This window comes from Macaca thibetana, chromosome 13 (assembly GCF_024542745.1).
Source record: "Macaca thibetana thibetana isolate TM-01 chromosome 13, ASM2454274v1, whole genome shotgun sequence".
Lineage (NCBI taxonomy): Eukaryota > Metazoa > Chordata > Mammalia > Primates > Cercopithecidae > Macaca > Macaca thibetana.
Window position 1 is genome coordinate 105,268,806 of NC_065590.1, and position 27,676 is coordinate 105,296,481.

Genomic DNA, 27,676 nt, shown 5'->3' on the forward strand with positions numbered 1-27,676 from the left:
GGGCAAAGCCTTATTCATGTGGCCAGAATCATTCTGACTTACAAATATGTTTTTCTCCAATAGGTAAGGCCTAATTATTTATTTTTGTTATTTTCTTTTAATTCAGAGGATAAAGAAAAAAATACATTTTTTCGTATTTTGCGTTTTACTAATTAAGTCTCCATGATAGAGCTACCACAAAACAAAGGAATGAAAAAAGACACATGAATTGGCTCTCTGAGAAATTCTTAGAAGAACTCAAAGTCTCTCCATCGGACATTTACATTATTACTCCAGATATGTTGTTCCATACATTTTAGCTGCTGAGCTCAAAATCAGGGGAGCCTTTGAGGAATGACTCAATTAGATGAGGGCAGCCTCACAAATCATTAATCCAGACAGAGCTGAAACATTCTGGGAATCCTTTTAGCCTTCATTCAGAAGACTTTAAAAATAATAATAATAAGTAGTTAACTCTATCATGATGAGAGATTCTGTGTCTCTTCCAGATAGTTCTCCCTTTAGACCGATTTGGAGATAGATCGTGGTGGACCGGCTGGGTCTCGGCCCACGGTCATGCTCCTGTAAGACACTGAGTCACGCTGGGAGGACTCCCGGGCCCCTGCTGACCGGCTGGGTCTCGCCCCGCGGTCATGCTGCTGTGAAACGCTGAGTCACGCTGGGAGGACTCCCAGGCCTGTGGTCTCTGAGCCTCCACATGCACTTGCTCTGCAGGCGATGGTCGGATGTTGTCCTCACTGACTCTGGGCATTCAACAAAAGCACGTGGCAGCTTGTCCCGACCCCTGGCCGATGAATGTCTGTGCTGTGGGCTCTGTTCTGGCCTCTGTCTCCGGGAGTCTCTGCCTTGTTTTCTAATAGCACTGATGTAAAGTGGGTTTAGGCAGTAGAATGTGCTGTGCTGTGAGCATTCATTTAACTCGACGTAGCCGCATCCTGAAGAGCATGTCCTGCTTTCAGTGCCTTGCTGAATAGAACTGCAAGCTTTTATTTAATTTCCATTCTATTTCCTTTTGAAAGAGAGAGGATGGGATGACAGACTCCAGAGGGAGCACTTTCAAGACATTTGTATGAATGACTGGGCTACAGAACAGCTTCAGTCGGTGGACACAGCTGTTTCGTGTACACCGCCCTGCTTCAGGTTGTGGTTTTGTAAATGGGAGGAAATCAGCACAGCAGTGGGTTTATGTCCTGGGAAGGACGCATCAGAGGGCATCTGAAAAGCCAGTTGGTGGGTGTCCCAGCTGCGTGGCGTGCACCAGTGGAAAACTATATGATTTTTTATGATGATGTATTTTAATGCCTAGATATTGAGTTCTTCTTTTACGTTAGGGGACACATCTATGACCTCCATGGACGTGTGGCCAATGCTGCTTTTTACATAGGCTCACAGAGCTTTTCTCTTTGGTGGTGGATGGTAAAGACAAGGCCAGGAGCACAAAGGGGCAAGGGGTCAAGTCCAAGGGTTTCTCTGATGCCTCAGATCTGCAAAAGCAACAGGAGCAGCTGTTTCTATCTGAGAAGGGCTCCTGCCCTAAAGTCAGAGTTCCAAATGCTTATGAGTGTCCCTGTCTTTTACTTTTTGTTTTTTTGTTGTTGCTTGGGTGTTTTTCTTTTGTTTTGTTTTGTTTAGAATTTGCCTGAATTTTGCATGTCGGCTTTAATGTAAATACTGCTTAAAATACTTTATTTATTTTATTATGATTTTTTCCATCACCATTCTTAAATGTCTATACAAGACAAATAATAGTAATATGTACAACTAAAAGTTATTTTCTCTTAATATGTACAACCAAAAGTTATTTTCTCTTAAATTCTTTTTCTTTTTTCTTTTCTCTTAAATTCTTAATCTCAGGCAAACCCATGACCAGAGATGAAGCAAGATCAGGAATATTTGTGTCTTGAAAATATCCGTGGGGCGGCTCGTGTGGGTTTCGAGATTATTTGTTCATCATTTTCTTTCTCCAGTTGTTTTTACAATAGTATCTTTGGAAGAGAAAAGAAAATATATACATATGTATATATAACCCAGCGTTTTATTTAATGCAAGTTTACACCTTAACCATCTACAGGAACTTAAAACAGCCTTGCTGCTGTTGTTGGTGGTAACTGTCAGGAGAGCAGGCGGGGCGCTGGGTGAGTGGTGCTCTTTCCATCCCCGCTCCGCTCCCAGCAGCCTGAGTGCTGCGGCGCTGAGAGCCTCCCTGCAAGGGAGCTGAGGCCGTTTCCATGGAAACCCAGTCAACCTCTTCTGCCATTTCCAAACCCAAGCTGTGCAGCACAGGCTGCCGTCTGATTCTATCCACGGGGGATGCCGATTGTCCCACCCGGGCTTCCTTCGTGGAAAAGGCGTGCTCCTAGATGGGCAGATGCAAATCGCATGTTTGCAAATCAATTTCACACCACGCCCATTGTCGAGGATGCTGGAGCTGACTGGGTTTGAGAGGCGAAGATCCCTTTTGTTAGATGAACAGTCACTTCCCCATCCATCGACTTCAGAACATTGGTTTTTTTTTAATGTTGAGATTTCTTAAAGCTAGGAAATTTGTATGTAAATCTATGAGTTTTTAAAGAGCCTTAAATTCTTGCACAGTAACATAAAAATGGATACCAAGAGCGGTTAGAAGGAGGAACCGTTGAAAAGCCAGTCAGGGCTGCCTTCTGTGGTCTAGAAGCACCACCTAAAGATGGAAAAGCTGAATTACTACCCCCGAAAACCGGGGCTGGTTATCTCAGGGAGACACAGCCAGTGATTCCAGCATGTCTCTGCCCTGGGCGCTGGGGATGGGAATTGACGTTGAGGGCAGCCTGAACTGTGGCGTTCACAGGAGCCTGTGCAGGTGGGCGGAGGCGTCTCAGGAGGAGATGACGTCCGGCCCCGGAGGCCTGTGAGCCTTGTCAGGCCAAAGAGTTTCCCCACATTCATTCAGGCGACTAGCAAGTGGCATGCCTGGGATGCTCGCCCCACACACCCACCTCCAAACCCTGGAAATGAGAACAATCCTTTTAAGAGAGAAAGGCCTCTTTCCAGTGATTTTTTTTCTTCCTCAACACGGTGAAAGCTCTAAAAATAAGCTAAGTCAATCTCGTTTTGTTTGTTCTCATGATGAAAGAGGACATTTTAAAAACGTTTTTACTGAAACCTAGTTTGATTTTAAAATTAAGGGCGTAACACTCATAATCCCACTGGTGTAGACTTCAGCACCACACTTGCTATTTGCAATTAATCTCATAACACAGATACATTTGAGCTTGCAGTCTGCACTTGAGTAATGCTTATTTAGTGGACTTTGGTGGAGCCCTCCCTATGTATCATTAATCTCTTTACATAATCACATTTAATGATGGTCCAGTAATCTCAAAAAAGCCCTAATTTAAAGACTAATTAATAAATTAAATAAAACGAAACCCACACAGTGTCCCCCCATCACCCTCAATGCTAGCAGTTGTGAGTTGTATTTATACTGAAATCTACTGTTTTCAAAGTAGTTCAGGTTCTCCCACAACCCATCCCACCCCAGAAATGCAGCAAGAGCCATCAGTTGTTTTATTCTACCCTCCCAAAATTGTATACATCCAGTGTTCTTTAGGTTTTTAAGATATAAATTGGGAGTTATTAATAAACTTTTTTAAAAGGCACGTTATCAATAACAAGAAGGACATATAAACCAAGCAATAAAAGTATTGGACAGGACATTAAGTTACCACAATCACTGGTTAAAACACCTATTTTCTTATCAAACAATGGATTATACATTCATAAATGACATTTAAACACATAAAAACTACCACAAAAACGTTTATAGGTAGTAAAAATATGATTTTCACTGAATTATTTGGCTATAATGTCTCACTTTAAATTTGAGAAGAGTCAACTTCCTTCTGCCCCAACAAAAAAGAACATCTCAAAAATGTTTAGCCATGTTAAAATGAATAAATTTTAAATAAACATGCACTACGTACTTGAATTAGAAAGTTTAAGAATCTTTTTCTTTTCTTAAGCAAAAAGTAATGCCAAGTATATATTACTGTTTCTTGGTACATTTTTAATACAGATACATGCACCAAGATTAGCTTCTCTTGGATAGAATGATTTTTGTTGCTTTCAAATATGCCTTCCTGTGTAAGCTTATGGGTTTGGAGTTTACCTACATAAGGTGTCATTTGAAAAACCAGCTAGTTAAGTTCAGTCATTTAATTTAATTTTTAGACAATAATTACTTAGCAACTGACTGAATAGTCTTATGATCAAACTTTAAGTGTATGTAAACAGCTGTTACTTGAACAAAAATCAGGTCTAACAATTGGATTTGGAGTGTTGTTCATGATATGCAGAGACTGTTTGAAATACTTCATCACTGTTCTGCCTCAAATTCCTCTTTTAAAGACCCCAATTACCCTTAGTCTGAAGGGCGGTGATGGGAGCACACAGAAGAACCCTCCACTGCTGCTTCACTCAGTGACCCCCATTCTCCCGGGAGCAGGTCCTCAATTAGACTTTTCCTCTAATATGATATGGAAAACATCCATTTCTATACCCTGAGATCTAGAGTTCTGTTCCCTTTCTTAGGACTAAAGGAGAGTACTGAAAACCATTTACACATCCAAGTGTCAAAATATGACATTCATACACTTAAAATTCGGCCAATTTCATGTATTTCCACTCTAATCCCTGCCGTTCTCCTCTAATCTTGAGAAAGCCCACCTTAAGTAAGCGCCTTGCCGTCCTGGTCTCAGCCCCAATATCCTATCCACAGTGACTTTCTGAGTGGAAAGCAAATCGAAATCTCTAGGAGCAGCAGACATGTATTAACTGTTTTTAAATTGTGATTCTTGATCTTGACAAGAATTCAGGTACTCACTGAGGCAGGAAGGGGCATGGAGTACGCTTTGATGCTTCCTACTGGGGTAATATTGCTCACTAAGTTGCTTTATCCTTGTCATTTTTGGAGAGTTACAAATGTAATAGAAATAAAGGGGAATTTTTTCTTAATTTTTACATTCATGGTGGGTGCAAATGCAACTGAAATAGCCCAAAGTGCAAGTGTGTTTGCAGTGCTATCTTATTATTCTTGAGACAGCACAGTTAAGAAGTTATACGGAGGGCAATATAATTATAAAGCTCTTTTTTAAAAAGTCTCTGATTAGAGAAATGGCAAGACCTTAATTAAGAAACAGGATGGGGTCGCCTCGGTAGAATTCAGTAGATGAGCATGTGTCCCCGTGAATTGTTCAGAGCTCTCCACTGACTGACCTGGTGGATCTGAACTGATTTATGTTCTACTCATATTGCTCAAGAGTAACAACTATTTTAAGGGCTATCAAACCTGCCTGAGTGCAGTGGTTGTCGGAAAGACGGTCGGCCTGCATTCCCATGGTCCAGATACAAGTCGCTACCCTCACTGCTCCCTAGGGCCACCCAGGCTGGCCGCAGCCCTGGTCAGTCCAGGGAAGGGGAGACTTTGTAGTGCTGGGGTCTGAGTTCAGACTAAGACCATTCTCTCAGACCTCGGGGCACGTCTGTTCATGTGTGAGCCTCGCTTCACGCGTTGGCTGGTGCAATAACAAGCCCCGTGGTTGCTGGCTCTCCTGAGCTTTAAGAATGAGGGGAGAAAAGGTGGGCTGTTAGGAGGGAAGACAGATTCTAGAATGAGCAGCCTAGGGACCAAAAGTGCGGCATCTGCTCCAGAGACTGTGGGGAGCGGAGCGGCCACGAAGCTCCCGGTGCTCTGGAAGGTGTGCGTGTGGCCACGGTGACTTCCAGCTCCACTCAGCCTCTTTCAAGTAGGAGGTGAAGCAGTAGAGTTACTTTGCTTTTTGGATAAAAAATAGTTAATTTTTCAGGGAATTTTATTCCTTTCAATTGTAACACAATTTGCGTTTTTGATTGTAGGTGCCCCACACCTGGCTGTGACGGTTCTGGACATATCACTGGCAATTATGCTTCTCATCGGAGGTATGTAGAGATGCTACTCTTCTCTCCAAAATGCTCCTTCTCACTGAAATGGTGGGAATATCACTCACTTCAGGCTCCAAGCCTTGCAAAGTTTGACACCATCGGCAAAATTAGGGATCTAGAGACTCTTAGCACCATAAAGCAGTGACGTCCTCATTGGAGCTTCTCTTAGAAAGCAAACCTTCCTTTTCCGGGGCCACTGTCTCCTCTCAGAACATTTCACGTGCAGTGCCAAGTAGCCCCACTGAGAAACATTCCTAGTCATCCAGCAGCACTTCTTTCTAAATTGGAAGAGTAAAGGAAAAAGAACAGTATCTACTGTAAGATTCCCGAGAAAAGCCATCAAGAGACACACATTCTAATACCACTGAGAGTTGGTCTCTTAAATATTAAGATTGGACCACAAAGCTGTACAGTTATTCTAAGCAGGCTTCAGTAGAGCTAAGTGCTACAGAAGCACTTAATGTTACAAAGTCTAGGCACTGTCTCTCCCAAAGAGAGGATAGTGTCCAAAATATAATATAGAGATTTGGTCATGTGAGATAACAAAAATTCTATGCTACTGGACATTCAGTAACCACTGGATGAACATGGAATTGAGGACAGGCACTATTTAGCCGAGAATGGAAAGAAATTGTGGTACTATTCGAGAAAAAGTTCACCACTTGTTAAAGACGGTACATCAGACCATTCAAGGAGGGGTGGGCAGGGCAAGAGGTCCAGGGGCCATGCAATGAGCTGCTGCAGTCAGAGAGACTGGACTCAACTCGAACCCCATTGAGGACAAGTGGGGAGCAGGTTGGGGTCAGTGGATGCAAAATTCCCCACAGGAAGCATCAAGGAGAAGGGATTTCTGGCCAATGGACTTGATGGGATCATTGCTGATGGCTGGCCAGGGTGGTAGGACCTCCAAGTGCTCAGACAGGTGGTGGGGAATTGTTCTTAAACTGATTTAGAAGGATTCTTGCTCAAACTGGACCCTACAAGGACAGAGAGGGAAGTCAAGGTCGGGTGCATTCTAGTAAAGGACCCAGAGGAGCTCAACTAAAGTTTTGGTCAAGAAGAAAACCTTTGTGAAAATATTGTCCACACGAAGGCAAATCCACTACATGCCATGAATGTTTAAGTCACGTTTAGATGTACCAACAGCCAATGCCAAGGTAAGGACAAGAATGTTTCTGAAATAAGACCGATTTAAAGTGAAGTCTCCCCATATGGGAAACAATGCTGCATCTATCAAATAAATAAACTAAGTTGTACGATATCTGCTCCCCTTCATCTCTCTAAATTTTAGATTATAAAGTAGGCAGTCCAGAAGCAGGTGAGGCCTGCTTTTAACATACTGCTTGCAAGAAAAAAGAAAGAAAGAGAGAAAAGGCAGGAAAGGCAGGAAAGGCAGGAAGGCAGGGGGAGGGGGAAGGGGAGGGGGAGAGAAGGGAAGGGAAGGGAAGGGAATGGAAAGGAAGGGAGGGAGAGAGGGAGAGAAAGGAAGCTAGGAGAGTTAAAGAGAGTGTCAGCCATGGATAATGACCCCCCCGCCCCCCAGGGCAAGGTTGTCTGCACAGAGTCGCTGAGTGAAACCCACTGTCTGTCCCTGAGTGACCAGATCCCGGTGGTCAGAGGAAGGGACCCTCGCCTGACTTGGCTGGCATTTTGGATTAGAAACAGCACTCACAGGATGATTGTTTTTGTCATTAAAATCTCACTGAAAGTAATTTGCTCCTGTGCTCACATCCCAGTCATTTGAGAGCTATGTTTAAACAGCACGTGTCTACGAAAAGCACAAATTGTGAATGCCACCAAGGAAAAATGAAGTCTACAACTTGGGGGAGGATTCTTCAGACTCAGTGCCAATGTCTCACGCTCTTGACCCAGATTCCTCAGCCTCTGCAGTGCTGGCATGTGGGGGCAGATGGCTGTTTGCCATGGGGGCCGTCCTCCACACCACGGGACCTGTGCGGCATCCCTGGTCCTCACCCACCAAATGCCAGGAGCATCCACCCATTCATGACAACCAAAGATGCCTGCAGTCATTGCTGAGTGTCCCCTGAGGGGACGACTGCCACAGACCAGGGGCAGCAGAGGCTTATTACATTGATGCAGCTTCACCAGGCAGCACAGAAACAGCCACCACGTTTGGTAGAACAAGAGTGAGTCACGCCATCCAGCAAGACTGCCAGAATTAAATCACTGGTTTAGATTAAATAAAAATTTGTAAAACTCCAATTAAATATACAAAGACAAGAACATTCCATGCTGGTCTTTATTTCATCTTAGAAAAGCGATGTCTCGGTCCTATCACATGGCCAGAGCTTCCGGCGTGGCATAGTGTCAGCACTCGGTCCTATCCCATGGCCAGAGCTTCTGGCGTGGCATAGTGTCAGCACTCGGTCCTATCCCATGGCCAGAGCTTCTGGCGTGGCATAATGTCAGCGCCCCGTAAGGTGAACACTTCCTGGTCACTTTGTGTCCAAATGTCTGTTTTTCTTCTCATTTTTTTTGGTGGGGGTTGTCATCACGTAAATTTAGTCATCATGTTGTTTAAACATTTTATTCATTTTACATATATCTTAGACTGCTAAGTATTAATATAGCACAAACCCATGATTAAAATCTAATCTAAGCTCAAATTTAAGCTACCATCTATGCCTGGAATAAATAATCCCAGGGTAAGTCGATAGAGTTGGAAAGTAAGTGTGATTTGTGTTTGGAAAATCTGAGACCTACGCAGAGGCCTCTCGGGGTTTTAGCGTATTGAAGGTGGAACACCTTGTGACATTACTTGTTCTAGTAACAGCTTCCCTGGCATAGACATCTAAACAGGGCTGAGCACGTTGCTCAGAAGAAAAGTCCCCGCTAAAGGAAGATGGAGGCCCCAGCGAAACAAGTGCAGTTCTGTGTATTTGGCTGCTGAAGACAGACAGAAGCCAACAAGGAAACTCCCCCAGGTCTGTTGGCTCTTGGTGGCCAGAAACGCAAGTAGAAGGAACTTCTTTTCATGTTAATCTTCTATTGTCTGTTTCCCAGGAACAGGAAGATAATGTTACGTATAGGCAAACTTCACTTAGATGATGATTCCCTGGCCACCTTTTTCCCTCAATCGTGCCATAATTCAAGGTAGTTGTGTGAGTTCAAGGCATCCTCTTCCCGCACTGTGGGCTGTTGTGAGAGGGAAAGTCACCAAACAATGATCCTGAACGTGTTCAGAGCACAGATCTGCCTCGCGCATCTGTGGTGTCTGGAATTCTCCCTCCGGCTCCCAGGACAAAAGCACACACTCCAATTCTGTCTGCAGTTGCAGAGTATTCCCAGCTCCCTTCTGAGGGAAAAGTAAGGCCAAGCCCTGGCCTTCTGCTGGGCCCGTTCTGGGAACTTAGGCAAGGAGCTGTCCTCCACCATCTCCAGGGATGCGCTGAGAATTAGCAATTTCATTAACTTTTGAATTTGCGGAAACTGAGGGGCCAGGAGATACAGTAGCAGAGCTGCACTCGAGCCCATGTCATCTGACTCCAAGTCCCACCTCCAGGCAGCCCCACGGGCCTAGGATGGCCCTGGAGAAAGTGTGTGTGCCTAAACCACCTGGAGAAGGCGGGGTTGTACCTGCCTCTTAGCGGTGGTGTTTTCCAGCCTCCACATAGCATCCGAAATGTCCCTAAGTCCATTTCAACAAATGTTCATTGGCTATGATGTTCTATCAAACAATCCTCTATCCGCTGCTTTGCTGACTCTCTGTCCTCAGTGAACAGAGGCCCTATTGACCATATGCCTACAAAGTCTTCCACGTCATTCACAGTCATCCACGGGGCTCCTCTTTATACTCTCGTTTTCAAACTAACAGACTGTTTCTTAAGTGTGTCCTCAAAATCCTGTTTTCCAGACACCTTTGCTCTTTTCTCCGACCGCCGCCCACAGGCCCTCTCCTTCACCTGTAGTCTCCGGGTCCTGCCAGACAGGCCTGCCCAGGGGTGCTCCTCATTCTCTCTGTCCAGCCATCCCACATGCCTTTTTCATAGGATCAGGCAAGCAGCAAGAGCTCCAAAGGCCCTGAAGTTGTTCCAACGCAGAAGTCAAGTCCACATTTTCCACAAATGATGATGCTCCAGGAATCCAACTCCCACTAGAGCACCCTGTGGCCTCTACAGTTCCTGAATGGCATCTAATCACGAAAGAACATTTACTGGGCACCTGCTACATACCAGAAATTACAGTGAGCATTTTACATGTATCATCTCAGCATCCTATGAGATCATTGGTATCCTGACTGCAAATGAAGGTGCGTGGGCACGGAGATGCTCGGCTGCCCGTCTTGTCAGCGCCTGCACTCACCCGGAGCACTTCCACTCTGCTCTTTTACCATAATGCGCAAAATTGAAGCCTCCAGCATGGCAGTCAAATGGCCGGACAGTGTCTGCCCATGCCACCCCAGTGTGCTGTGGGGACTTTAAACAGGGACCCCAAAGGCCTTACCTGCTGTGAAATGAAGACATCACCAGGTCCTGAAGAAGACAGTGAAGAAACAGGCTTGATGTCATGCAGAAGAGCCAGGAGCAAGTCTGCCTTGGAGGGTCTCAAGTCCTGCTGCCCACATCCGGAGAGGCGGCTCCTCACCAGGGAGCCTCGGGAACCTTGGAAGGCGGTGCTGGTGCAACCCTGTCAGGATCTGCTCTCACACAGGTGCAAAGCTGTTTAGTCAGAGGGTCAGGAGGGTCACAGGATCCACTCTCATGCCTGGCACAGAGCCGTTTCACCAGAGGGTCGGTGAAGTCTGTGTTCTGCCCCGGGCTCCGGGCCAGACAGCCACTCTAGCACCACTTTGGCCTGGAGGCCACGAGGTTCACTGCCCTTGACCACATGTCTCCCGGGATCCCAAATCCTCCAGTTTCTCATAATCCTGCACTCACCTGTTGTTGGCCCTTGCTCGCTGGAGCTGTCCGTGTGCTCTGTCCGTGTGCTTACGCTGGAGCTGTCCGTGTGCTCTGTCCGTGTGCTCTGTGTGCTCTGTCCGTGTGCTCTGTCCATGTGCTTACGCTGGAGCTGTCCGTGTGCTTACGCTGGAGCTGTCCGTGTGCGTACCCCCAGTCTTTCCCTCCCCCAGAGAACACAGGGCTCTGAAGTGTTTATAGCATTTCCAACATTTACAAAGTTCCAGATAAAGATGTGGACATAGCATGAGCCCCCGTGAATTGTGGAAAACAGTTTCTGTCTAGGAAATTGTTAATCATTTAAACGTAATCCCAAATGTCAGTGTGGAATTCCAGAAACCTAGTAAATTAGTAAATACCTGTTTGAGTATGTAATCTGTCCCCGAGGCAAAGGAACAGCAATAACTAAGGCGTTCCTAGCCTCGAGGTACAGGTAGTTACGAGGAAGGACATAAAAGCTAACCAGCCTGGCGCACTCCAGCACATTCCTGCACATTTAAGGGAAACCAAGATGGGCTCCAAGAGGATGCACACTCAGGGCAGTGGCCTTGGGGCCTCCGGGCCAGGATGGCACTAGGGTGGGAATCCGACCTGAAAGATACTTTTCAAACATGTCTGTACTTATCAAAGCCTAAAGATAATGAGTAAGTCATGTCTTAATTCTGACGAGGCAGGGTGAGTCGGAGCCCAGGACAGAGGAGGCGATGCTGAGCCACGGCGTGATGGATGGGGAGGGTCTCTAGGAGGTTGAGCAGAAAAGGATATTCCAAGCAAGGGAACAGCATTAGAGAACGTCTTATGACACCAACATTAATGCACATTTGACAGTGAATAATTCAGTTTGGCAACAGTTTCAGGTCTAGGCCTATGGGAGCAGCTACAAATGGAACTTGCTTTAGGAGTCCAGTTGAATTCAGTATGAGGGGGTTAAACTTTATTTGCTGGAAAATGGATATCCACCCAAGTGCAGGCTTAGCTTTTAGCCTAGAGAGCAGGCTGCTGAGAGACGGGAGGTACCAAGAGCACACTTGGGCGGTGATGGTGACAGCCGGGAGAAGAGCTGGTGCAGGTGAGGAGAGCAGCAATGGGGCCGTGACCAGCAGGGTCAGGAGTGGGAGGGGCCCCTGGGGAAGAAGGCAGGCACTAAAGAGGGAGGGCCTGGGATGCAGCAAGCACCCAGGGGACATCATCATCTGCCATATAGAAGTCCACCAGGAGGAGTGGGCCTTAGATTCTGTCTAAACACATTAACTTTGGGATTCTTATGATATATTCAGGTAAGCAAAGGAGGAAGGATGAGAGGAGAAAAACAGCTTTCAGGGTCATCAGCAGATGAGCTGTTCCAACTCATGCACGAAAAGAAAACGACACTTTCAGAAACGGAAGATGGTGGCCGGGCGCAGTGGTAGCTCACGCCTGTAATCCCAGCACTGCGGAAGTCTGAGGCAGGCAGATCGCTTGAGGCCAGTAGTTCAAGATCAGCCAACATGACAAAACCTCGTCTCTACTAAAAATACAAAAAGTATCCAGGTGTAGTAGTGCAAGTCCGTAATCCCAGCTACTCAGGAGTCCGAGGCAGGAGAATCATTTGAACCTGGGAGGCGGAGGCTTCAGTGAGCTGAGATCATGCCCCTGCACCACTCCAGCCTGGGCAACAGAGCCAGAGACTCTGTCTCAAAAAAAAAAAAAAAGAAGATGGATCCAAATCCTAAGAAAAGAGCTGTGGATGTGAGCCCTGAGCAGAACATGGAGCCGTAGCTCTGACGCCCAGGAAAGGAGTGACTGCACCCCTCCCTCCAGGGCTTGCGAAGGGCCCGCAAGTGAATCCCTATGTTTCTAAAATTTGGAAGGAGAAGATGAGGGGAGTGATGTTTTGTTAGGTTCAAATCTGGGCCCTAAAGAAGGGATCACAAGTGCAGACAAAGGTGAAAGTCAGGATGTAAAATCACAGAGCTCCTTCTCTGTGCCAAGCATTGTATGTATCATGTTATCACTTTCAGCTTTCACAGCCGATGACGCAGGTATTTCTGCCCCAAAATACAGACAAGGAAGCTGAAGCACAGACACTCGGGCTACGTCTGCACAGCCCATACGTAGCATCGCGTCTTCCTTCTCTCCCTCAGCGCAACGCCTGGAAGAAGTGGCCGCTGAGATCCTTCTCACAAATAGTCATTCTGTAGAGAATCTCCACTCTGGGGTCCGTAGCAAGTACTGACTTTCCATCCTATGTTGTAAGCTGATAAGGGGAGTTTTAAATACTGAACAAGTTCTAATTCCATTGCTCCTAGAGTTCTAGTGCTTAGTGGGTGGGTAGGGAAACGTTCCCTTGTTTTCATCACGCATGAAAAGTAGCAAGAAGTAAGCAGCATAAAGGTTCCAGCCATGCATTAAGATGCTACAGTGAGAACAGGGGGCCGCTGGGGGCCCTGGACTCCTGTGGGAGTTCAGTGCTGAAGGGGAGGCTAGGTCCTGCTGTCCTAGGGATGGACAGAGGCCCTGGGCTATGGTGTGTGGAAGAGGACCTTGTGGGGCACAGGCACTGAGCTACCCATCAAGTGAGCGGGGGCAGGTAAAGACCACGCCTGTCCATGCGCAGGCTTCTCACAGGTGCCCTCGGCCAGCGCCCCAGAAGGAGATCACAGGGCCTTTTCTCACCCACAGACATGGCTTTTTCCGATACGGGCTCCTGAGCCCCAGAGCTGGCATTCTAGGAGTCTAGAGCAGCCCCTGTGCCAAGGCCAAGGCTTCCTGGAGGCCACCGCATTGTCGGAGCCAAATCTTGTTGTTTTTGAGGATTTGTTCTGTTTGGTTTAGCTTTGCCCCCAGCCCAGGCCTCCATGGTGGCCAAGAGCTGTCCCTGGCCCTCAAGTCTGCAGGGAGTGACTCAGGGACAGGGCAGCAGGTAGGGCCTAAGGGAGCCCAGCCTGTGTGGTGGGGTCAGGGACTGGGCTTGCCCCACAGGAATCCTACATCTGGGGAGATGGGATCCTGGGTAGGACTCCATAATTCTCCCTGGGTAAGACACTTTAATTGTCCCTGGATAGGATACCGTAATTCTCCCCTTCTTTCCTCTTTTCTTCATTCATGCATTGATTCACCCACTCCATGCATGGCTTTGGGCTAGGAATTGGGGAACCGCGGACAAACACTTGCATGGTTTATACTCCCAGGAATCGCCTCTCAGAGGAGCCTGTAGAGGACAGAACCGTGTGAGCCTGCAGCGGTCGCATTGTGAAGACAGCCAGGCCCAGGCCTCTTGCAGAATGCAGAGTCACACAGCTGGGAACACGCCACAGATAAGGCAGGGACATTGGTCAGTCCGAAGGATGGAGGCAAGGGTTGCAGGGAGAGCCCAGCAAGGACAGCGGGGCCTGTGGGCAGGAGAGGGGCCTACATGGCTGCAGGGCCAGGCCTCGAGGAGCCAACAAGCCGTGTGGAGGAACTCGGGTCCCCCTGAGGAAGTGAAGAGCCTCGGATGATGCTAAAGGCTGGCCTGGAGGTGATCCCAGCCAGGGGGCCTGCACTAGCACTGCTGGAAGCGGAAGCTGGACAGATGGGGAGAGGCCTTGGGTGTGACATCAACAGAACCTGAGGGAAGCAAAACCCAGCAAGGACACACTCCGTCTGCTGGCCTGGGGCTTTGGGTTGGTGACGTGGACGATGAGTCTAATTTTGGGGCATCCAAGCAGCTTTGCAGCGTCAGGGGGGTGTAGGGGTGGACCTGAAGTCAACCTACGCTGGCCTCAGAGCCCCAGCGACCTGCAGGCAAGTCAGGAGCCAGAGGCTGGGGCAGGGGCGGAGGAGGCCGCGGTAGGAACAGGGAAAGGTCGGGGGAAGCACAGACGGGCCCCTCTCTCCAGATTCTGCCTGTAGGAAGGCGGGGAGAAGAAGGGCCCCAGCAGGCAGCGAGCTCAACTGCCCTCGCCTCTTCCTTCCTCTTCCTGTGAAGAGCGAGACAGGGGAAGGAGCAGAGGGATTCCCCGCTGGTTCCAGGAGCTGGGGCAGCAGGGGCCTGGAGTGAAGGCGCTGTGGGGCCTGACAACCTCTTTCCTGCCCAGACCCAAACCCCGAACCCTCCCCCACCCGCCTGTGCTGAGGGGCTGCCCCCACCTGAAGAGGGAGGAGGACGGCCAAGGCCTGGGAGGCGGGATGGAGCCTGCCTTTAGGGGAGTGAGCACTTCCTCCTGGGAATCTGCATGTTTCCAAGAATCAGAACTGACCAGGAAAACTATCCCCGAGCTCAGGAAAGCCAGGGAGAAGAGTGGCCTCCCACCTGGACCCACCCATATGCCAGCACCAGGGCTGCCATTTCCACAGGACCCAATGGCATGGCAGGAGATTACCCAATTTCTGGTTCTTCAATTCTTTTCCAAAAATCCGACTTACTTTATATATTATTGTATGTGGTGTGTATGTGTGTATATTTTTCTGTTCCAGCTGAAAAAATTCCCTTTACAAGCATGTCCAAAGCTTCTGTACCCGAGGCTGAAAATTAAATAAAATAAGCGTGTCCAGCTCCTCCTCTCCCATCTGCAGGCACAACCCGAAGCCTGGAATAAGTCACTAGCCCGTCACTGTCTCCCAAGACACGAACCTGAGATGGAAGTGCTTGGGAAGCTGCTGTGAGAGACAGAGCCCCCAAGAATGAGGCTGGGAGGCTGTTTTCCTCAGTCATGTTCACCCCCAACATGCACACGTCCATGTGCACTCGCTCACTGTCAACAAAACCTCCTCCAGCATCTTTCCTGGTGACTCCTGACTGCTTCTGCCCTCTCCCAGTGAACCAGTTTCCCTCCCGTTCACAGCATCCTAGCCCACCCCAGTCTCCCGGCTTTCTTGAAAGGGGACCGACGGTGCCTAAAGCCTTGGAGAGGACACAGGGAAAGAACTCTGCTCCTGAATCTTGACTGTGTACCCAGAAGCACAGGTTTCCGGAAAGAATCGAGTCACAGCCTCATCCGTTAAGAAAGCTTGCTGGAATCAATGGTGCGGGGTGGTTTCTGAAACGTGTTTCTTATTTAGCCTTTCAGGTTGCCCGAGAGCAAAGAAAAGCGGTATCAGGATAGCACAGAGCAAAGAAGATAAGGAAGATCAAGAGCCCATCAGGTACGAGCACCAGTGGGGCTGAGAACCGTAGCAGGGCTGCCGTGTGGGGATGAGTCATTCAAGCAAAGCACATCTGCTGATTGGCTGAAAAGTTACAGGGGCTGTCCAGCAGTAAGCTGATATCCATCAATCTGAGGTTCCAGGTAACCCAAATCACCCTCAAAAACACCTTCCCTCTCTGCTTGGTGGGGAAAGCAGCTGAATTATTGGGAACAGCAGATTGGTGAACGCTCCTGAAAGTACTAAATACAACACCACAAGCGAATGCTTCACTGGTATTCTGGCTTGTAAAAATAGTTTAGTTATACCTGCCTTGCTCTAAAGCAGGGCTTGGGGCCACAGCAGACACTGGGCTCGGGGCCTGTGACGACCGACGGGCTGCCCAAGGGGGTGTTTGTCCCCATCCCACGTCAGCCACGCCTGGGCCCCAAACACCCACACAGTAAACCTCACTCCACATCTTCAGAAAAAAAATTTTAATTAAAACAGAATCAAAATAAAAGCGTACATTATTCAAATAAATTAAGATTTGTCAAAATAAATAGGTAATGCAAATTCTGGGGAACGCGAACTTTTCTGTTAATAAAAACAATGCAGGAAAACTCACCACTCAGGACACATGAGGAGCGCTTAGGCCAGGCCCTGCCTCCTTCAGGCGCCTCTGCTGCCCTGGCGTGTGTCTTGGTCCTGCCATTCCCAAGTTCCCAGGAACACACCTGCCCTGTGTCCATGTGCCAGCCTGACTCCAGGAGACTTCCTGAGACGTCTCTACAGCTGAGTATCTTCTCTAGCTGGAAGGGCATTTTAAGGCCTCCGGAAGACACAGCCAGACAAACGTCTTCTAGCCCTTGAGAAAAGCACGAAGCAGCCTCTTTAAAAATAATGCCACGACATCTTATTGACTTTGCATTTTTTCCACCCGAAAAGCCATGGTTCTGTCCCAAAGTGGTGCCTTTTAAATACACGCTTGTATAGCTGCAAGCGGCTGCATGGTCTTTTGTGTGCTGAGCCCATCAGTCCCCACAAGGCACATACACTTTGTTCCAGAAAATCCTTCCCTCCACAGTGGGTCAGGCCTTCTGCGCAGGTGAACTAGTTCAGTCTTCCACTAGGTGGTGTCTTTTAGTGACTTTTCTTTCTATTTTTCTTTTCCTTTTGCCCAGCCAGGAGGGCATGGTTCTTTTCCTCCTCATGCCGGGTTATCCTGACTTTGTTACAGAGACCACCAGCCGATGGTGGCCAGGCAATAAAGTGTGTCCCCTCTGCCTGCCTGCAGGTGTCCGGTCCCCGGGTGCGACGGCCAGGGTCACATCACTGGGAAGTACGCGTCCCATCGCAGCGCCTCCGGGTGCCCCTTGGCGGCCAAGAGGCAGAAAGACGGGTACTTGAATGGCTCCCAGTTCTCCTGGAAGTCGGTCAAGACAGAAGGCATGTCCTGCCCCACGCCAGGGTGCGACGGCTCAGGCCACGTTAGCGGCAGCTTCCTCACACACCGCAGGTGAGTGGCTGCGTCTGCGGGACCCTAGCTGGGATGGTGCCGCCGAGAGCCAACTGGCATGGCTGGTTACGATGGCAGCAGGTACCAGCTTCTCCCATCACCTGTGTTTAGAAAAAAAAGGCTGAAAACTATCGTACCAACCTAACGAAATTCAAAGGTTTGGGGACAGCGTTGAAACACCTTAAACTTACATTAGGGAGCACAGCCTCCTTCAGCCCCATCTAGAGATGACCACAGCAGTTTTCCATGTTTAAAATTAGAATCCACAGTAAGATATAGATTTTCATTTTAGACATGCACATGAATATCTTAAGATTTAGTTACTTATTTCACCTGAGATTCACAGGCAGGCCTCACTGGGGGAAAGAGGATGGCGTTTGGCACGGTGGCTCCTGGTGAATGCCTGCGCCAAAGATGCATGAGAAAATCCCCAAAAGAGCCAATCAACCTCATTCATTTTTATTTGCTTCATTTAAAAAGAAATACAAGCAGTTAGATTATCTTAGGAGAGGCCCGTTGTGTGCAGTCAGATGGTGCAGTCGGTCCCTCTGTGGGGAGTGAAGACCGGGGTGGGACCTGTCTGCACGGCTGACGGCTCCCATTACACTCGGCGTCCCTCAGCTTCCTTGAGGAGGTGGAGGGGAAGATACAAACATCACACGTACGATGTGAAGGTCGTGCCCTTTGGGGAGATTTGCAGTGGTTTCCTTTCTGCTGCCCTATGTGCCACTTTTACGAAGATCACACCTGCGCCTCAAATCCATCTCAAACACAGCGTGAACAAAGCTGGGTATGCAGATTACAGGAATAATGGCACGTTCAGTAATAGGTGACTCTGATCCTTAAAGAAATGTTAAGGAAGATTGTTTTTAATTATTAAAGAAATGCCTGCTCAAGTAGAAAATTCAAACAATATAAATTGGTTTAAAGAGAAAAATTGGCCGGGCACAGTGGCTCATGCCTGTAATCCCAGCACTTTGAGAGGCTGAGGCGGGCAGATCACTTGAGGTCAGGAGTTTGAGACAGCCTGGCTGGCATAGTGAAACCATGTCTCTACTAAAAATACAAAAATTAACTGGGCCTGGTGGCTGGCACCTGTAATCCCAGCTACTCGGGAGACTGAGGCAGGAGAATCACTTGAACCCGGGAGACGGAGGTTGCAGTGAGCCAAGATTGCACCCCTGCACTCCAGCCTGGGCAACAGAGCAAGACTCTGTCTCATACAAAAAAAAAAAATTGAGAGAGAGAAAGAAATTGAATGTTCTTTCCCGGACCTGACCTCTCAACTCCCTTCTCAAAGGCAGGCAGTTCCTGTCTTCTCTGGAACTGAAAAGCACCCCTATTTATACACATGGATCTCAGTGTCTCCCAGAACCCTGCATGAGGACAGGGGCCTCGGCTGCTCACCAGGACCACCCAGGGCCCAGAAGACGGGGCATTCCTCGTTAGGTGCACGGAACCCCAGGGTATCACAGAGCCACGTCACCCTCCCCCAGTGAGCCTGCTGCCGTGCGTGCCGCCCGGTGTCCTGTCCAGGTTTGATTGTTACAAAGAACTCCACGTGAACGTCCTTCCACACACAACTCCATGTCCTTGTGCAAGCAGATCTTCAGGATATATTCCTGGAAACAAGAATGCTAGCTTTAAAATTTTGACAGATTGTGCCAAAATGCCCTCCAAAAAAGTATCTACTTTCCCAAACCTTTCACCATTAATAAAATGTTTAAAAATTTTGTAAAAACCCTGCCCATTTGACCTATGAGTAAGGGCTTGTCTGTTTTGCTGGCCTGACACAGACGAAAACAGTTCCATCCTCTCACGTGAGCATTTCTGCACTCCGGGGATGGCACTGGTTCAGAGCTGCCTCTACGGAGCCTGGTGCTTTAGCTTTCCTCCTGCTGAGACTTTGCCCATTTGATTTAAGCAGCAAATACCAGGTGCCAGATAAGTGCTGTTCCCTCCCACTCCCCAGCCTCTGGTTGCATTGCATGTTAGGGCCAGAGGACGGCCCTCCACCAAGAACTCTGTGCTGCCGCTTGTTCCATGGGGGAGGCTCAGAGCTCAGGAGCCACTGAAGTGGGAAGCAGGACCCCGCCCCAGGTCACCCCTTCCCAAATGCCAGGCGTGAATTTCTGCAGCTAGAACCTCACCCGCACATCTCTGTCTACTCTGTTGCCAGCCTCACCTCAATTTCCACCCTTCCCTGTTTCTTTTCTTCAAAGGGAGCCTCTTCCCCAGGATCCCGGGCACAGAGTGAGAGCATGTTGAGATGCATGCACTGGCCTCGACAAGCTGATGGAATCTTGGGGAGCAGGCTGATGGAATCTTGGGGAACAGGCTGGTGGAATCTTGGGGAGCAGCCTGATGGAATCTTGGGGTACAAGCTGATGGAATATTGAGTGCAGGCTGATGGAACGTTGGGGTACAGGCTGATGGAATGTTGGGGCACAGGCTGATGGAATGTTGGGATGCAGGCGAGCGGAATTTGGGGGCACAGGCTGATGGAATGTTGGGGTGCAGGCTGATGGAATCTTGGGGGCAGGTTGATGGAATCTTGGGGTTCAGGCTGATGGAATCTTGAGGCACAGGCTGATGGAATCTTGGTGGCAGGTTGATGGAATCTTGGGGTGCAGGCTGGTAGAATTTGGAGGCACAAGCTGATGGAATCTTGGGGTACAGGCTGATGGAATCTTGGGGCCCAGGCCACATTAGTGAGTAAAATCACAGCTTACAGGCTCATGTTACTCAGAGAATTTGCAATGCTGGAAGCTCCCATCTCTAGAAAGCTGTATGCCTCTCACTTCACTCCCACCTGGTTGCCACCCACCCTTGCCCAGGGCTCAGAGCCTCCTCTTTCAGGATCCCAGGTCCCTGGAGGGCCCACAGAAGTCCAGGCATGATAGAAATGACTCCAGCTGCTCATGCCCCACCTACCCTGCAGGGCCACAGCTTGATGGGAGATGCCACAGGCTCCAGGCCCAGGTATCAGCATTCACGTGCGGGGTGTGGAGGTGGAAATGCCAGTGTGCCAGGCAGCTCTTGCTACAGCCCTGCCGTGGGCTGGCTGAGCGGCACGGAAATGTTGACACTCCTCCATTTTACTAAAAGGCACCATCAGAACTCTCTGAACTGCTGGCTTTGGCCACCTCCGAGGAGGAAAGGGGACCTCCCTGGGTGTCACAGGGCTCTGGGCGTGTCTGCCCGGGGACCAGCACCTCTGTTTGTGCAGCAAAGGAAAACCCGGGGCAGCAGCACAAGGGGAAAAGGGGCAGTCCAGGCCTGAGCACGGCGGACCTGGGTTCTGTTCTGTTCTGTTTTTATAGTTGTGGTAAAATATTAACACACTCATCTTTAGGTGTATGGTTCAGTAGTGTTAGGTATACAGATGGTCCTCGACTTACAATTTTTCGATCTTACAATGGTGCAAGAGCAATATACACTTGGTAGAAATGGCACTTTGAGTATCCACGCAACCATTCTTTTTCACTTGCATACGGTATTCAATAAATTACATGAGATATTCAACACTTTTGTATAACTAGGGCTTGTGTAAGTTGACTCTGCTCAGCTGTGGACTGATGTAAGTGTTCTGAGTGTGTTTAAGGTGGGCTAGGCTAAGCTATGATGTTGAGTCAGTACAATTAGTAAATGCATTTTTGACTTAAAATATTTTCAAGATACAGTATTTTCAACTTAAGATGGCTATATGGGGATGCTGACCCCATGGTATGTGGAGGAGTACCTGTGTCCATCCCTGTGGTATGTGGAGGAGTACCTGTATCCATCCCCGTGGTATGTGGAGGAGTACCTGTGTCCATCCCTGTGGTATGTGGAGGAGTACCTGTATCCATCCCCGTGGTATGTGGAGGAGTACCTGTGTCCATCCCTGTGGTATGTGGAGGAGTACCTGTATCCATCCCCGTGGTATGTGGAGGAGTACCTGTGTCCATCTGCATGGTATGTGGAGGAGTACCTGTATCCATCCCCATGGTATTCGAGGAGTACCTGTATCCATCCCCGTGGTATGTCGAGGAGTACGTGTATCCATCTGCATGGTATGTGGAGGAGTACCTGTATCCATCCCCGTGGTATGTGGAGGAGTACCTGTATCCATCCCTGTGGTATGTGGAGGAGTACCTGTATCTATCTCCGTGGTATGTGGAGGAGTACCTGTATCCATCCCCGTGGTATGTGGAGGAGTACCTGTATCCATCCCCGTGGTATGTGGAGGAGTACCTGTGTCCATCCCCGTGGTATGTCGAGGAGTACCTGTATCTATCCCCATGGTATGTGGAGGAGTACCTGTGTCCATCCCCGTGGTATGTGGAGGAGTACCTGTATCCATCCCCGTGGTATGTGGAGGAGTACCTGTGTCCATCTGCATGGTATGTGGAGGAGTACCTGTGTCCATCCCCGTGGTATGTGGAGGAGTACCTGTATCCATCCCCGTGGTATGTGGAGGAGTACCTGTATCCATCCCCGTGGTATGTGGAGGAGTACCTGTATCCATCCCCGTGGTATGTGGAGGAGTACCTGTATCCATCCCTGTGGTATGTGGAGGAGTACCTGTATCTATCTCCGTGGTATGTGGAGGAGTACCTGTATCCATCCCCGTGGTATGTGGAGGAGTACCTGTATCCATCCCCGTGGTATGTGGAGGAGTACCTGTGTCCATCTGCATGGTATGTGGAGGAGTACCTGTATCCATCCCCATGGTATTCGAGGAGTACCTGTATCCATCCCCGTGGTATGTCGAGGAGTACGTGTATCCATCTGCATGGTATGTGGAGGAGTACCTGTATCCATCCCCGTGGTATGTGGAGGAGTACCTGTATCCATCCCCGTGGTATGTGGAGGAATACTTGTATCCATCCCCGTGGTATGTGGAGGAGTACCTGTATCCATCCCCATGGTATGTGGAGGAGTACCTGTATCCATCCCCGTGGTATGTGGAGGAGTACCTGTATCCATCCCTGTGGTATGTGGAGGAGTACCTGTATCTATCTCCGTGGTATGTGGAGGAGTACCTGTATCCATCCCCGTGGTATGTGGAGGAGTACCTGTATCCATCCCCATGGTATGTGGAGGAATACCTGTATCCATCCCTGTGGTATGTGGAGGAGTACCTGGGTCCATCCCCGTGGTATGTGGAGGAGTACCTGTATCCATCCCTGTGGTATGTCGAGGAGTACCTGTATGCATCGCTGTGGTATGTCGAGGAGTACCTGTATTCACGCTGTTGTGAAGCTGATCTCTCCAACTCTTCCGTCTCCATCGAAACCCTGTCTCCATTCAACACTGACTCCCCCTTCCTCAGCTGCCTGGCCCCTGCACCCACACTGCGCTTTCTGCCTCTATGAATCTGACACTTCTGGGGACCTCCTATAAGTAGAATCCCACGGGGTTTGCTTTTTTGTGACCGTCTTATTTCACGGAGTCCATGTCCTCAAGCACATGGGCTTGAGGGCTTGTAGCACATGTCCGAGCTTCCTTCCCTTTTAAGACTGAATAATATTCCATCATGTGTTGACCATGGTTTTTCTCTTTTGATCAAATCTTCATCAATTTTATTAGACAGGCAGAATATTATTTTCTGAAAGTGTAAAAATATTAATACCCAGCAAGAACACAGCTAAGCGCACAGAAATACACGCATTAGAAAGCCTCAGACATTTCTGTTTCCTCGGAAGCCCTGGCCTTGCCCAGACTGCCGGGACTGCCTGGCGGTTTTCCCAAACCTTCCAGGGCTTGGGCTAGCAGAAGCATCCCACAAAGCCCCCGCGGACACGTCAAGATTGGAGTTTGGAGGGCCCTTGTACATCCCACCCGCTATGCAAACGAAGCAGTGGTTAGAAGCAGCAGCAAAAAAAGATTGAAACAGAAGCTGCCTGTTTTATTTCTCTTTTCCCCCAAACTGTGACAGTCTAGCCAGATGATGAAGAACTGCTTTCAAGCAGGTGCCAAAATATAAACAGCAGAGGAAGCAGGAACCAATGTGCATGGTTTGGGGCCCTGCTCACACGCCCAGCCCACTCCTGGGTCTCAGACCTGACAGGAGCCCCTGGTCACCCACCCCATTTGCTGTGAAATCGTTTCCACTTCACTTCACGGTGGGTCCTGGCACGGCCGCTGTTCTTTCTGTGTTGAGGGTTAGGCAGGAAGGCTCCTTTGCCTGAGCTTGTTCCCTGAGCTGAGTCATGTCTGAGAAAAGCAGAACTGATGTAAGAGAAATAGAAAACGTTTTATCTTTAGGGTTGGCCAGGTCTTTCTAGAAAAGCAATGTCTAAGATTAAAAGTCAAGGCCGCATCCTGGCTCCTGGGCGCGTGCATACGTGGTGCCATGACCTTTGGGGCAGATGCCATGTTGTGGTTGTAAAAGCAGCTATGACGAGACCCTCAGGTCAGGCGTAAAGGCCAATCCCTCCCATAAATGAGGGGGAGAACCGGAGGCACATAGAGAAGCCCAGGACGGAGGAGGCAGGGACAATTCCACCACAACAGAAGTCGGGTAGAAAATGCTGATTTTATACACGAGGAAGCGGCAGAGCGGACGGCTCAGGACGGGAGGGTATCCTCAGTCCCAGTGAACACAGACTGAGGACAGTACCAGGCCATGACCAGGGACCATTCGGCCCATGCAGACCCCCAGCAAGCATTCTGGACAGGTGCTAAGGCCGAGCCACACAGCAGAAGCGGCAGAGCCTAGGGTGGTGATGGTGAGTGAGACCTAACACTCACTCCCTGAGCCCAAAACCTCACAGTGAGGGAACAGACTCACATAAAGCCTCGGATGTGGGCACCTGGGCGAGGCCAACCACAGATGCAGTGCCACCGGTGCACGCTGTGGGGGACACTGGCTTTAGACTCAGAGGAATCTGAGGAGGCCTCCTAGGACTTGAGACCCTTGGGGTCTGTGCCTGAGGAGAGCTCAACCTGCAGCTCACCCTCCCCTAAGCCCCCAACGGATGTGTCATTCATTCATCTCATTCCGCCGACACAGACAGACACGCCTCCACCAGCATTGATGATCTCTGGCCAGGTCTGGTTTACAAAGTTGAGTACCACGGCCTGCTCTTTAGAAGAGAGAAGAGACCATGTTTTAGAGAATGCTGTGGACTTGGGTGAAGGAGATTACAGATGCTGCAACATAGTGCCAGGCCAGCCATCAGCAGCACAGAGGAGAAATGTCTAGTTCAGATGGGGCGAACAGGCCAGGGCCCTTCAGGAGCCAAGATAGGAGCTGAATTTTGAGGAAAGGCGCAGCTCACCACAGGGAGGAAGTTACATCAAGGACTTTAAGTGACTCTTGGAGTCTGGGCTTCGAATGTGCCACCTTGGTGGCTGTGGAGGAGACCTGGAGCGGATGGGCAGGCAGACACGTCAAGCCATTCCCATGGACCCAAGTGAGGCATGATGAGGGCTAGACCTCCGACATGAAAGGAAGGACAGATTACAGGACTGCCGAGGAAGTTGAACCAGCAGGGCCTGGTGGGTGAATCCTGGCAGGAGAGGTGGCCCCAACCTCAGCAGCTGCACGGGTGGCAATGCTGGCAGTTGGGAAGATGGAAAGAATGAAGCCTTGACTGCCATGGGGATCTTAGTCTGCTCAGCTGTCACGAAAAGAATACCCTGGGCCAGGTGGCTTGAACAACTGACCTCTATCCCCTGTCCCTGGGCCGGAAGTCGGAGATCAGGCTCCAGCTGATCTGGTTTCTGGGGAGGCCTCTCTTCCCGGTCAGCAGACAGGGGCCTTCTCACTGCGTCCTCACAAGGCAGGGAGAGAGCAGGCTCGCTGGTGTCTCCTCTCGTCAGGACTCTGATCCCGTCAGATCAGGACCCCACCCTTACAAGACCATTTACGTGAATTATTCCCTTAGAGGCCCCAGCTCCAAACACACCCAGCAGTTAGGACTTCAACACAGGAACCTCGAGGAACACAAATACTCACACCATGAAAGTGGGGAAAGATGGTGGTTTCATTTTAAATACGTGAGCTTGAGATCCTGAGATTCTGTAGGACTTTGAGGTGGGAATATCCACCCAACAGCTGGGAACGGGCCTCGGGAGGTGTCTGAGGGAGAGCCGTGTAGGAATCAGGAATCAGCAGTACTAGGTGGGAATACGCACCCGGCAGCTGGGAACGGGCCTCGGGAACTGTCTGAGGGACAGCCGCGGAGGAATCGGGAATCGGCAGCACTCAGGTCACACTTGACCCTGTGGGTTTGCGCTGGGACCAGGGGTCCACGGAGAAGAGCAGCAGCAGGGACACCCCGGGAGATGCACACATTTGTGACAGGTGGAGGCGGAGAGGCCGTGACGAAGACGGAGCTTCACGGTGGTGTTAGGGGCGCCGTGATGTGCAGAAGCTTCCAAAGAAAAGAACATGCACAATACAGGGAAAGTGGCAAGAGGCCGGCGTGGTGCAGAGTTCAAAATGATGCTGGACTCATTTGGGGTATTGGTCGTGGGAATGCAACTGAGGCGCTTTGTGGAGAGTTTAGAGAAAAGATCAGGCACCAAAACCAGAATGAGATAGGACAAGAGTCGGATGGAAAGTTCAGGGGGTCATAGAGGACACGACTAATGGTTCTAGAAACGCAGACCGGACGAGAGGAGAGGAACAATGCTGGCAGTAGCTGGAAAGGCGCGGGAGTGGGCAGGACCTCACGGGCACAGAGAAATGTGGATCTGGCCTTTGTCTGAAGAGGAAAAAGCCAGGAGGAAGAAATGGGTTAAAGATACAGAAGGCGGCAGGAGGACCAGATGGAGACAGATCTTGGTAGAGGTCAGGAAGCCACAGACAAGCTGGACAAATGTGGACGTAAATGCACTGGGGAGCCGGGGGTCCTCGGAGCAGAGCTCCATCTGGTCCATCTGGACAGGGACTTCATGGGAGTCGTTCACACATGAGTCGGACACCTGAGCGGGGCTGCAGGGCGTGGTGGTGTCTGGGACGCCTTCAGGAGAGGGGATTCCAAGGGAATCACAGCCATGCCAAGGACACACAGGGAACTGGAGACCACGTGTCAGCCACTGGAGGGGAGGGCACACTTTTGTCCCCAACGCTCAGCTGTCAGGCTGTGGGGAAGACCGCAGCGTGGGAGCCTTACTCCAGCCCCGGTGACATGCGGTTGCATGCGGGAGGTGCAGAGGGAGCAGCTCCAGGTCACCAGCCGCCAAGGGGCCATGGATTATGGAGGATTCCGTGAGGGAGACCGCGGCCGGCCGGCAGGGAGGACAGAGCGAGGAGGCACACTCCGCAGTTCCCCTAGGCCCAGCGAAGAGGCTCCTGAGGGAGGGACTCCTGCCATGCTCCACAGTTCCCCCAGGCCTGGCCCTACTCCTGGCTCTGGGAGCATCTCCTCCTAGCCATCCTGAGCTGCCTCATCCTCATGGTGTTTCACACCTGTGAACAATTCGGGGTGCCGAGAACACCCTTTACCCCATCTCCCGGTGAGCCCTTCAGGCTGCCAAGGGCACCCTTTCCTCTATTTCGCCTTCTGTCATGTGATGGCTCCTCATCTTCCAAACAATGTCAGTGGAGGCTGTTCAGGGCTTATGGGCCGACAGAGCTCTAAGCACCTCCACATACCAGCCTTCTTAATCCTCACAGCAGCCTGAAGAAATGGGCTCTGTAATTATCTGTGTTTTAAAGATCAGGACATTGAGGCAAAGAGAAGAGAACTTCCCCTGGGGTCCTGTGAGTGACTGAGCCAGGGCTCAGGTCCAGGCTGCCTGACCCCCAGTGAGCGACTGCTTTGCACTGTCTCCCTGACTCTGATCCCTGTGATGATCTTGGTGAAACTGCCCCAGCCTCCTCTCTGCAGACACTGTCCCTTCCGTTTCTGCCTGATACTGAGTAGCTGCAACATCCGCCACGCTCCACTGCAATGTCTATGTGTGGGGACCTTTGGTTTCCTTCCTGCACATCCGTGGCACCTCATTCTGCGCTGCACACAACAGCTCCTAAGAAAAGCTTTCATGCACCATTGACTCAATACATTTTACGAGAGGAGATTTAAGTCTGTGTTTAAACAGGAAGCAGCCGTGTGTTCACTGGGTGCGGATGTGAGGAACCGAGGGCCTGCCAGGAGACAGGTGCAGTTCACAGGTGTATGGGAAGGTGGGAAGGTGAGAGATTCTAGTCAAGCAAAAGGAGTCAGGAGGTAAAGGTGGGGGAGAGGGAACCAGGGAG

At 49.8% G+C, this 27,676-nt stretch overlaps 1 protein-coding gene and 1 long non-coding RNA gene across 30 annotated transcripts in view; one reads left to right on the forward strand and one right to left on the reverse strand.

Moving 5' to 3' along the window:
* Positions 1-27,676, forward strand: part of MYT1L (myelin transcription factor 1 like) — a 536,335-nt gene that overhangs the window by 467,641 nt on the left and 41,018 nt on the right. For all 23 annotated transcript variants that reach the window (XM_050753176.1, XM_050753173.1, XM_050753193.1 and 20 more), the window contains 3 exons: positions 5,893-5,955; positions 15,900-15,983; positions 17,260-17,481. In XM_050753176.1, coding sequence (XP_050609133.1) covers positions 5,893-5,955; positions 15,900-15,983; positions 17,260-17,481 — 369 coding nt within the window. The remainder of the gene's footprint in view (positions 1-5,892; positions 5,956-15,899; positions 15,984-17,259; positions 17,482-27,676) is intronic.
* Positions 19,477-22,740, reverse strand: LOC126933468 (uncharacterized). Of its 7 annotated transcripts, none has more exons than XR_007718605.1 (7): positions 22,608-22,740; positions 22,180-22,277; positions 22,048-22,080; positions 21,883-22,014; positions 21,784-21,816; positions 21,652-21,717; positions 19,477-21,223 (listed from the first exon to the last, which is right to left on the reverse strand). It is a non-coding gene; the product is annotated as an uncharacterized LOC126933468 (long non-coding RNA). The 7 variants fall into 7 exon arrangements; XR_007718604.1 differs by having other exon boundaries at positions 21,553-21,717; XR_007718607.1 differs by lacking the exon at positions 21,652-21,717 and having other exon boundaries at positions 19,477-21,289; positions 21,883-21,948.